This window comes from Cavia porcellus, unplaced genomic scaffold, assembly GCF_034190915.1.
Source record: "Cavia porcellus strain 051 isolate PalLab524CR breed Dunkin Hartley unplaced genomic scaffold, mCavPor4.1 scaffold_28, whole genome shotgun sequence".
NCBI lineage: Eukaryota > Metazoa > Chordata > Mammalia > Rodentia > Caviidae > Cavia > Cavia porcellus.
Genome location: NW_026947511.1, coordinates 47,018,463 through 47,029,266, shown reverse-complemented (window position 1 = coordinate 47,029,266; position 10,804 = coordinate 47,018,463). Strand labels below are relative to the sequence as shown.

General features: G+C 59.7%; 1 protein-coding gene across 1 annotated transcript; it reads right to left on the bottom strand.

Annotated features, from left to right (window-relative positions):
• Nucleotides 1-4,331: 4,331 nt before the first annotated feature.
• Bak1 (BCL2 antagonist/killer 1) lies at nt 4,332-9,594 on the bottom strand. The gene is made up of 6 exons (XM_003473703.5): nt 9,381-9,594; nt 7,584-7,684; nt 6,783-6,897; nt 6,450-6,593; nt 5,541-5,724; nt 4,332-5,443 (listed from the first exon to the last, which is right to left on the bottom strand). Exons 2-6 carry the CDS (start codon nt 7,651-7,653, stop codon nt 5,330-5,332), a joined length of 627 nt encoding a protein of 208 aa, XP_003473751.1. The 5' UTR covers nt 7,654-7,684; nt 9,381-9,594; the 3' UTR covers nt 4,332-5,329.
• Between the last annotated feature and the right edge of the window lie 1,210 nt (nt 9,595-10,804).

Below are 10,804 nucleotides of genomic sequence, written 5' to 3'. Positions count from 1 at the left end.
GGATGTAGCTCACTGTTGGTTTGCTTAGCTCCCACAGGGCCTGGGCTTCATCCCTGGCATTAAAAAGGGAAAAATAATCTGATGGCACAGACCAGTAGCCCCAGCTACTCAGGAAGCTGAGGCAAGAAGGTTGCCAGAGCTCCCTAGTTCAAGATCAGCTTGGACAAAATAGCAAGATCCTCATCTCCAAATACAGCCAGGTATGGTGGCGCATGCCTGTACTCTGAGCACTCTGGGCGGCAGAGGCAGGAGAGTCTCATGATGGAGTCTGGCCTGGGGAATTTAGGGAGATCCTGTCTAGAAAAAATTAAAAAGGTAGGCTGGGGAGGGCGGGCAAGGCAGTGTGTTCCTGTGGGCCAACTCTTGGGAGGCAGAAGCAGGAGGATCATAACAAGCGTGAGGCCAGCCTGGGCTGCTCAGCGAGGCCCTGTCTCAAAACCCAAAAATAAATAAAATAGCTGGAAATTAAGATGAATGAATCTGACGCTGGCTGCAAAAGGGAGTTGCAGGGGGGCAGAGAAAGTAGAGATGTGCTAGGCCCGGGTGCCGATTCCCCACCCCCCGATGATAGAGGGGCTGGGGACACAGCTCAGCGCCAAGGCCCTGGGTCCAGACCCTGTGCTGGGGAGCGCTCAGCACTTGGAGATGGAGCAGTGGGTGACTCTAGCACCCCACCTTGGGTGGGGACCCAGGGCCTCCTGGCACCTATTGTAATCCCAAATGTTGAGTTTAGTCATCCAGATATTGTAATCTTCTTTTAAGTTTTCTTCACGATCTGAAAGATTGTGTTTGTAATCCCATTGAGACGTTATTGGAATCCTAGCAAGATAATTCCAGGCTACCACCAATGCAACCCAAAGACACCAAGACATGTTCCAAGTTAAGGGCAGCCATGAGGTCCTAAGTCCAATCTCTGTGAAGACATGCGGACAAAGGCCCTGATCCTAGGCCTCTCCCAGAATTTATTATCTTGTGAAGAAGAGGGGTGGTTCTGGGATGAGTGACTGTGAGGATGGCGGGAATTACCTGAGTAACTTGAGCTGGCTGGCCAGGTGCAAGATTGGCATCTTTGTAAATTGCAGAGATAAAGATATGCAGAAGGATCAATTTATATAATTAAGGTAACAACAGAATTGTTTGGGGCGCTATTGCTTCGGTTTCTGATACACAGATTCTTGTGCCCTGGGGAGTCGTAGCCTCTTTATCTTGAGGCTCTTATGGTTGGCTGCTGGCTCTAACATCTCCCGTGCTCATATCCTGTACTCAGAGAACACCATGCAAGGAAACAGGACTGTCTGTCAGCTTTAGAGATTGTATACCAGCACCTTGGCTGGCCTTATTTGCAATGCTCAGAGCCAACTGAAGAGAGACGGAAGTATCCTAGCCAGCCTTTCACATGTTAGTATAAGGAAATGAGTCTCCAAATAAAGTCACAGTAATTGTTTTGCATTCAAGGGGGTTACTGGAGTTGTCTCCCACAGCATCGTGCAGCTGGCCTGGGACACTGGTCCGCCCCAGGAGCCACCTGAGGACACCGGCACAGATACCCAGAAATAGCCATGCCACCCAGAAGAGACCAACAGGGACACACAGGTGTGGGGGGTCCCCTAGGCAGTCCCCATCCCTGCTGGGGACAGTCCCTATCTTCCTCCCACCAGGCCAGGGAGAGGCTGCTCCCAACAGGTCTGCTGGTCAGGCCACCCCAGCTACATCACGGCCAAGATCAGACAGCCCTGCAGTGGCACAGCCCAGACCCTCGCCAGGCTACACTCGGCCGCCAGCCTGACCACGGGCTTTGCAAGTCGGTGCACATGCATTTGTGCCAGAGCTCGAACCCAGGCCTTCACGGTGAGCTGCGCCCCACCCCTCTGTCATCTTTATTTTATTTTGAGACAAGATCCAGCAATGCCACTGCATTGTCCAGGCAGGGCTTTAACTGCTGTCCTCCTGGTCCTCCTGTCACAGCCTCCTAGAGTGTTGGGTTTTGGTGTGCTTTACTGGAATCCCATCACCCACTGGAAATAAACCTGAGAAGCTGCCCAGGGTAGGGACAGGGGACAGGGGAGAGCAGCTGGGGACAGCCTCCAGATGGCCAGGGTCTCGGACCCTTGGTGTGGCTGTGCAGGGCAGGCTCCAGAGGCCTCCACATTTAAGATGCGTGCAACTGGACCAGGACAGGGTGTCATCATTAATTTTAATGAAGCAGTGAATTTGTTTTAGTTTATGGAATGATTTCCAGACAGGTCGTGTTCAGATAACCTGCTGAGTGCTTTTAGGTGGAGAAAGGATTTTTCCCTTTGTTTTTTTTTTGAAGTCCCAGGTTTGAGTGGAAGCCCAGTGATCTGAAATAGCCCGTCTTGCAGTGAAGTAAATCAAATACTTAAAGGTGAGCCTGTGGGGTGGGGACACTGAGGCTGTGGAAAGGCAGCTCTTTACACTGGAACTGGGCGGTGCCAGCTGCAGCCCGAGGACCCAGGCTGGGCGGAGCCAAGAATCTTACAGAGGAGCAAGCTGTGATTTCAGCACGACTTGTGATAGGAAAGAGTCCCCCTAGCTGCCCTGGTTCCCATCACAGCCTGCAGCTTACTGTGTCCCCCTACTTCTCACCTCCTGGTTTTGGTAACCCAGAAAAACATCTGGGAGGCTGAGGCAGGAGGATGGCAGGTTCGAGCCCAGCCAAGGCAATTTAGCAATTTAGTAAGACCCTGTCTCAAAATAAAAAAGACTGGGGAGCCGGGCGTGGTGGCTCATACCTGTAATACCTGCATTTGGGAGGCTGAGGCAGGAGGATTACTGAGTTTGAGGCCAGTTTGGGCTATGTAATGAGTTCAAGGTCAGCCTAGAGTATACATCAAAACCTTGTCTCAACAAAACAACCCCGAAGTAAATAAAAACATACTTAAAATTTAAAATTATTTTAAAAATATAGAGGGCGGGGCTGGGGATTTAGCTCAGCGGCATAAGCACCTGCCTTGGTAGCAGGCGGTGGTGAGTTCCACCCCGGTACCGATTAAAAAACCAAAAGGGTTGGAAATGTAACTCAATAGGAAGACCCTGGGTTCAATCTCCAGCATTGGGGGGGGGGGCAGTAAAAAATAAAAAAATAAACGAGGCGTGGTGGTGCACACCTGTAGGCAGAGGCATGAGGATCGTTGCGAGTTCGAGACCAGCCTGGGCTACAAAGTGAGCTCAAGGCCAGCCTGAGCATAGTGAGGCCCTGTCTCCAAAACACAAAGAAAAATGTGCAGAATAACATCAGCTTCTTTCTCGGAGGATCAGAGGTGACCAGCGCTCTGATTACTGCGGATGCACCTTTCTCACAGTCTGAAAGGACGCACTGTGCCACAGCCATTCTCAAAATCCAGGGGAAGAGAGGATACTGAGGGAGAAAAAGGCGGGCCCCAGAGGCTCCGCCCACAGAAGGGCACGCCTGCGCATCTGAAGCAGCGACGCTACTTTTGGCTCGGGCAGCCATTCTCTTCCAGTCTTCCTCAAATCGAGCATCTCTTTGCGAGGAAAGAAAGGGGTCCCCTAACTGTGCACGCAGGACTAACGGCGCTCCCCTCCCCTGCTGCCTGCACCCAAGACCTCGGGCTAGTCTACCGGGGGCGAGTCCTATTCCCTGACCTTTCCGGGCCAGGCACTGTGCGCTGGCAGCAAGCGCACTCGCAGACGTGCACCCGCTTCCGGCACCACACCTAGCACTTGGACTGCGAAGTTTCAGCCCCATGCTCTAACTGCACGTCGCGGGGTCCTGTAGCATCCACTCTTGGCCATGCCCTGTCTTTCCTTTCTGCAGATCCCAGTCATAGGGGGGCAGGGGGCTGGGACTCCAGCGACCCTGAAAGGGTGTCACATACACACCCGGGCGCCCAGGCCTGGAGAAACTGTAGATCTGAGAACATTTCAACGCCCCCATGCTTGTTATTTTTATCAGCCCTGGCTGCCTCCCCACCGGGACTCCCCTGCAGCGGCGAACTAGAATGGAAAAAGGCCTGTGTGTTTGTGTGTAGCTGTGGGGACATCGGGAAGGGGGAGTGGGGACACTGTGTCCCAGGCAGAGCCAAGTGTGGAGAAGTCTTTTGGGCCAGCGTGAGCCATAGTCCCACGGAGGGAGAAGAATCCAGACTAGGTTTGGAGGTGAGCCCCCGCCTGACTTCCTAAAGGGGTGGTAAGCTGCCTGCATCCCCAGGGAAATGGGGAATGGGTGTGGAGAAGGGACAGAGGTCTTCCGGGCCCATGGGAGCCTGAGGGCCCAGTGTAGAGTTCCCTAACAAGCCAGGGCTTGCCACAGGCCAGCCGGGGTGGGGGACGAGCACGCCAGGTGGGAGTGGGGTCATTGCACGGTTTATTTCAATACCATCAGAGGATGGGCTAGCAGGCACCACCTGCAACCTCTCCATGCATTTGGCTTCATCAAGAATTTCTCCCGAACCCCTCACTCCCCCGAGCTGTGCAAGATAGGTAAGTTCCCCCAGCCAAGAGGGTCCTGCAGGCCAGGGGCTGTAGTATGGAGTGTTGATGGAGTTGAAGTATGTGGGGCCTCCCCACCACATCCCTGGATTATAGTGAGTCCCTGGGGAAGGCCCCTGGGATTCACCTCAACCTAGGTCCTTCAGCCACAGGACTGCAGCCAGTGGGGATTCAGAGAGGGGATGGGCAGAAACAAGCATGGGACGCCAAGGCTCGGTGGTCCCATTGGACACTGAAGACTGCTCTGCTCTGACCCTGACCCTGAGCCTGAGTCTAACACCAGCCCTGGCCTAGATCCCTGAGAGTCTAACCACAAAGGTAATACAGAGTGGGGAGTGGGGCCTTGGCACCCCTCCCAGCCAGCCTGGCCCTGGGAGCCATGCTGAGTCCAGACTGGGCCCGTGTTCCTCCTCCCAGGCTGTGACCCTCCCAATAGCTGTGTCCTGGGGACAGGGGAGGACCTGGGCTGGGCAGATGGTGGTAGGAGGGGGACCCCAGGGGATTGCACAAAGCTAACATCATGGAAACCAGAGCCCGGCCTCTCATTGCTCAGGGTCCTGACCTCCCCACTGCTCAGCGCACTTGGCAAGGGGGTCCCCAGTAACTGAGGAAGGAAGCTACAGACCCCTCAAACAAGATGGAAACCCCGAGGGGCCAGTTAGCACCATGTAATGTTGGGGCTGCTGCAGCCTGAACGACCCCCCAGGAAGGGGCCCCCTGATGCTGGGGTGCCCACTTGCTAAAGCTTCTGTACTCTTGGGGTGGGGAGAACCGCTGCAGGGGAGAGGAGAGGGAGAAGTTTGGTTTGAAATGCAGGCAGGTGTCTTAGCTGGGACCCCAAAGGGCCCCCCAGGGGTCACGATGACTTGAAGAATCTTCGTATCACATACTGGCCCACCATGACAATGGCGAAGGCTGTAACCACAGTCCAGATGGGGCGGAAGGTTCCGGCCCAGTCCAGGGCTGCCACCTGCCGGGAGGGACAGGGTGGTCACAAACAGGCGGCACCCTGGGGAGCAGGGCAGCCCCGGCTTGCAGAGAGGACACTTCGGCCCTCGGCCACTCACCCAGCCGCCTTTCTCCACGATCCACCGGACCACGTTTAACTGCAGCATGCTGTCGACTACAAGCCTGGTCACCTTGCCCAGAAAGCCAGACAGGCCGTGCTGCTGGTAGACATGCAGGGCTAGGCGGTAGCCGAAGGCCAGGAGAGCCACCACGCGGCCCCAGGTGGGGCCGGGCTTAAACAGGCTGCAAGCAGCACCCGGAAGTCAGTGGAGAGTCCAGGGGAGGGGGCCCTTCAATCCACCCCAGCCCGGGACCCCTCCCCGTGTTGGGAAGCGGTAGGGCGGGGCTGTGGCAACTGCCCTGGCCTGGCCTCGGCTCGGGAAGAGCTGGGGTCTCTGTGGAAGAAGAAAAAGCTCCGGGACAAACAAGCGGGGTGCTGCGGCAGGTGTCCCCAGGGCTGCGGATGGAAGGGCGCAGAGAGGGCAGAGGAAGCGGGGAGATTACCTGTGGGTGCCGCTGCTGGCCTGCAGCCCAAGAGACAGCAGAGAGGAAAGGACAGAAGAGGTTAGGACAGGTCCCGGGGCGGGCAGTGCGGAGCGTTTCGGCGTGGAGCAGATTCTGAATATGTGGGCAGCGCTGCCTCCACTTCCACCTGTGAGCCTCCCCGACCCTGACAGCCTCACGGGCATGAACAGTGTCCACGCGCTTCGTCTGGCTCCAAAGGCCAGCGGGACCCTGCAGCTGGCGACCAGGCAGGGCTGGGAGCTGGACACCTGGTCCCCGCCCTCATTGTCCTCTATGTGCCTGGTCCCAGCACCGAAGCAGTCCTGTCTCTTTCCCAGTGGGCCTGGAACATCCTCACCCCCATCTCCCAGCCAAGGCCATGGATCAGAGCTCCTCGGAGCCTGGTGCTGACCGCATGGCTAGCGGGCGGCAATGGACTGCGGCGGGGCCCCTGCGGCTGGTACCTGCAGGCGATCTTGTAGAACAGGTCCGGGGCGTTGTCCGCCGTGGGCTGCAGCTGCTGGAGCATGGCTTCAATGTCACTGCCATAGCGCCGGTTGATGTCGTCTCCGATGATGGCCAGCTGGCAGCCCACCTGGGTCAGGGTGCTGGACAGGAAGCAGCAGTGAGCAGCTGGGCAGCCGGGCTCCTGGCAGAGCTTGCTAGGATGCGCCCGAGGTACCCGGCCCTGTGTCCCTCCCTGGGTGTCCCTGAGAGCGCCCTCAGATGTGTGCACTGGCCACAGGGGCGAGGACCTTACGTGAGCCGCTGTCCCTGTGGGCCAGGCTGAGGCTCACCTGCCCTGTCCTGGGGACAGGGTGTCCATCTCGGGGTCATCTGCTCTATCCTGCTGGTGGCGATGGTACACGTAGCTCTGGAAAACTTCCTCGGTGTCCCGGACCACCTGCTGCTCTGGAGGTCAAAGCTGGGGATCAGCAAGGGGGTGCTGGACCCCTACAGCCTGGGCTTTGTGGGTGAATCGCACCTCGCTCTCTCCAGGCCACTGCTGCCCTTGCCATGGGCAAAAAAGTCCCCGTGCAGACACCTGGTGCTCCCTGGCAGGGGGGTCTTGGCACAGGGTGGCCAGGGACTGTGTACGGGGTCACACAGCTGGGCTCAGTGGTGCCAAGGTACAAGCCCAGGTGCATCAGGCCACGAGCCCTGAGGGCTTGGGGACATGGGAGACAAACTGTGAAACTGTAGCCCTGGGCTTGGAAAGTCTCCCAGGGATAGACCTGGGCCGGAAGCCCAAGGCCAAGGAGGAGAGTCCTCAGTGCGCTGTGAGTGGGGCCCCTGGGTGGCCCCCAAAGGGCAGAGGGCAGCTTCTTCCTGGTCACAGCAGTGGTGCCCCGTTCCAGGGACCTGCGGGTGACAGCGCCCTCACTTCCTCCCAGGCAGGCGGGGTACCTCTCCTTCCCTTCTTCCTCCTCCACACCCCACCCTCCGCCCTGCCCAGCTCCCAGCTCTGCCCAGGTTCCCGCCCTTCGGGCCCAGCAGGCCACAGGCCCTGGGCGGAGACACCCGGCTCCTTCTCCCAGGCCTGAAGGGAGGCCGGAGAGGGCCTGGCACAGGAGGGTGGGCAGGCAGAAAGCGCTTACCCTCCTCAGACAGCGGGGAGGCCCCTCCGCAGCCCTCCCGGAGAGGACCTGGGCCTTGGTCTGATGCCATTCGTCAGGTCTTAGTGGGTGACAGTGGCAGCCTGCGGGTGGGGGAGAAAAGGCCCGATGGGGGTAGGCAGGAGCCGCCGGGTGGGTCCCTATGCCATGGCCATACAGGAGGGCGCCCCACTACCTCCCACGCCCAGGAACGTGTGGGTCCCAGCAGCATAGCAACAGCAGACAGACTGGAGCGTGTGCCCTGTCCAGTGGCAGCCTGGTCCCTGGGAGGACACGGCGTGGCCTGGCCATGCCCTAGTGGCACTGGGTTGGTAGCTCCTGGGTGCTCTTGGCACCCATGGCCTTGAGCTTACCAGCAGTCTGACAGGTGACCGTGAAGGCCCCTTCCTCTGGGCAGGCGGCTGCCCGGAGCGGCCCGCGCTCCAGCACGCTCACTGGCTGCAAACCCTTGCTGTGGGTCTGTGACTCCCCTACCACAGCTTTCTGGGTTTTTGGAGTCAGTGTCTTGTTCTGCACCCTAAACTGGCCTCACACCCATGATCCTCCTGCCTCAGCCTCCCCAGTGCTGGTATTACAGGCACTGGGATTACAGGAGAGCACCACCACGCCCAAGGCCGTCTTCTGTGACAGGGTCTCAATACCTAATCCAGCCATCGTTGCGCGCACACACTGGTGACCCTCCTGCCTCAGCCTCCCTAGTGCTGGCATTATAGACTTGCACCAATACGCCCAGCAGCCGAATGGAGAACCGCACGCCAGCAAAGCCCCTCGTACCCCTCTCAGTGGCAGAGAGTGAGGCACCAAGCAGGGCACTCGCTGAGGCCCGAAGACAGCGGGAGGGTCAGGTCCTACATGTGACCAGTCCCACGCTCCGCGGCCGTCGCCACAGCCCACTCCTGCCTGCCACTCCGCCACACACCTGCGCCCTGCCCTGGCCGCTGCGCCCCCTCTGCCCAGCCCCGGCCTCCCTGATGTCCGGAGGAGCATTTCCTGATGTCTGCCTTTCGGTTTCAGTTTACGCCCCATTCTGGAGCCCTGTTTCTTGCCCTCTTCCCAGTGCCTCCATCCCCGGCAGGAACTGCCCCTCCTCATCCTTGGTGAGGACCAAGATCACCCCCAGCCCCGTGCCTGCTACCCTGGCCTGGCCCAGCCCACCCACCCGCTTTCCGGGGTGGCTAGGAGCTGCCCCGTGGGCTCAGTCCTCCTGAGGGTTAGGGCCAGGGCCAGGGCCAGGGCAGACCCTCCTCCTCTCCCAGCTGGCCCCTTGCCCAGCTCCCTCACCCCAGCTGTGCCCTCCTGCCTCCCTGGTCGCCTGAATGCCGGGGTACCAGGATGGCAGGGCCTCGAGGTGCTGCTGGCATCTCCAACTCCCCCAGGGCTCCCCGGGGGGAGCAGGCAGAGAGCCTCAGAACGGTGCCCTCAAGCCAGTGGCCTGTCCCCCATCCTGTCCCCTCCTCTGAAGCCTCAACCCTAGCCCCAGCCCCAGCCCCAAGCAGTGCTGGGAAAGTCCTGCCCCACCCTTGACCTTGGCTCTGACCTCTGCTCCTGTCCCCCTAGGTTCTCAAAGGCTGGGTCCCGGTCATCCAGGGCCACCCAGAGCTGAGGAGAGGGGACACTGTCTCGAAGTGGTCCCACCCAGACAGCTCCAGTGTCCCATGGCTGACCCACCCGGACACACCCCAAATTCTGGGGCCCCACCGGCCGGCTTCCGGGGAGCTCTCGCTCCCAACTCAGGGCCGGGCGGCGGGTATGGGGGGGCTGGGGGGCTCTGCTGCTCACCTGTCGGGGTCTGGCCAGCCCAATGGCTCTGCAGGGCCAAGGTCCAAGCTTCCCGGGCAGGTGCTGGGCCCGGCTTCCTGGAACCAGCTTCCGTCAGAGCATTCCCGAGGCTGGATGCCACCTCCTGTCCCCCGAGAGGGGCCGAGAAGCTGCTCAGATCCTAGAGGTGCCCGCCACAGCTGCACTCAGCTCCCTCTAGAGGAAGTCGCCTGCGGAGGCCGGATGCGAGGGCCGGGCCGGGCCGGGAGCCCCCACCCTACCAGCTGCTTTCCCTCGGGGTGCTCACGTCTTCATTGGCTTCTCCTCTCCGGGCCAGGATTGGACGGGGCCTGGGCTCGGCCTGCCTCCCCGAGCCCTCCTCCTTTACAGGACTCAAGGTGGCCTGGACCTGTAATCCTCCTGCCTCAGCTTCCCCGAGGTGCTCGGGCTCCAGGGGTGCACCCCACACCTGGAGCCACCCTCACCTTGACCTTTCTTTTATTACTGACGACGAAAAGCCCGACTGTGAACTTAAAGGTTTAAACACTCCTCAGAAAAACCACTGTTGCAGGGGTCTCAGTCACCACCCTTGGACACAGGGGTCAGCGGCCGGGCCCATTTTACAGGGAAACAAGGTGAGGCCGCTGGGCTGGGCTGCTCATCGGATCTGCAGATGCCAGCAGTGGCAAATCTGCATTGGGACTCAGCCTGCAATTCACGCCCCACACGTGAGCCCTGGGCGCTCTCTGGAGACCTGCACCCGGCCAAGAGCAGAGATGAAGGCTGGGGGCGGTGCCATCTCCCTGGCCCGGGCCCTGGCCCCACCTTCCCCTTGCCTTCTAGAAGTTTCCAGATGCACTTGGACTCTGACAGCGCCTCCTGGTCTTGAGCTGTTGGTCCTGGGACCCCTCCGAGGCCAGGCCCCTGGGTCAGGTCAGGTCGGGGTGCCCCCTCTGTGATCTGCTTTTCCTGCTGCCTGGGTGGACAACCAAGGTGGCTGGGGCAGGAGGGATGGGGAAGTCCTCAGGCTCTGGCCCGGGAGATGAAGCAGAGATGCCCAAAGATGGGGGTGACGGGTCTCTGCTGCCCCCAGCTGACCATCTCTGGAACGTGGGGCCGCTTTGCCGGGGCCCTGGGGATGGCAGGGCTGGAGGAAGGCAGAGATGGACCTCCTTCCTCTAGACCCCAGCAGGACACCCCGGCAGGGCCTATCCAATGGACAGCTAGAGGCACACTGCCTGGGTTCAAATCCTGCCTCCGCCATGCTCTGCCCCTCTGCCTCGGTTTCCTCATCTGTCAAGCTCAAATGAGATAGCGCCCATCTCGCAGGGCAGCTGGAAGGATTAACTCAGATGCGCTTTGCCGGGCATCCGGAACTAGGGCTGGCACGTGGTAGGCACTGGGTGAAGACCACAGGGCAAGCCAGGCCCCGGGGCCCATGCCTG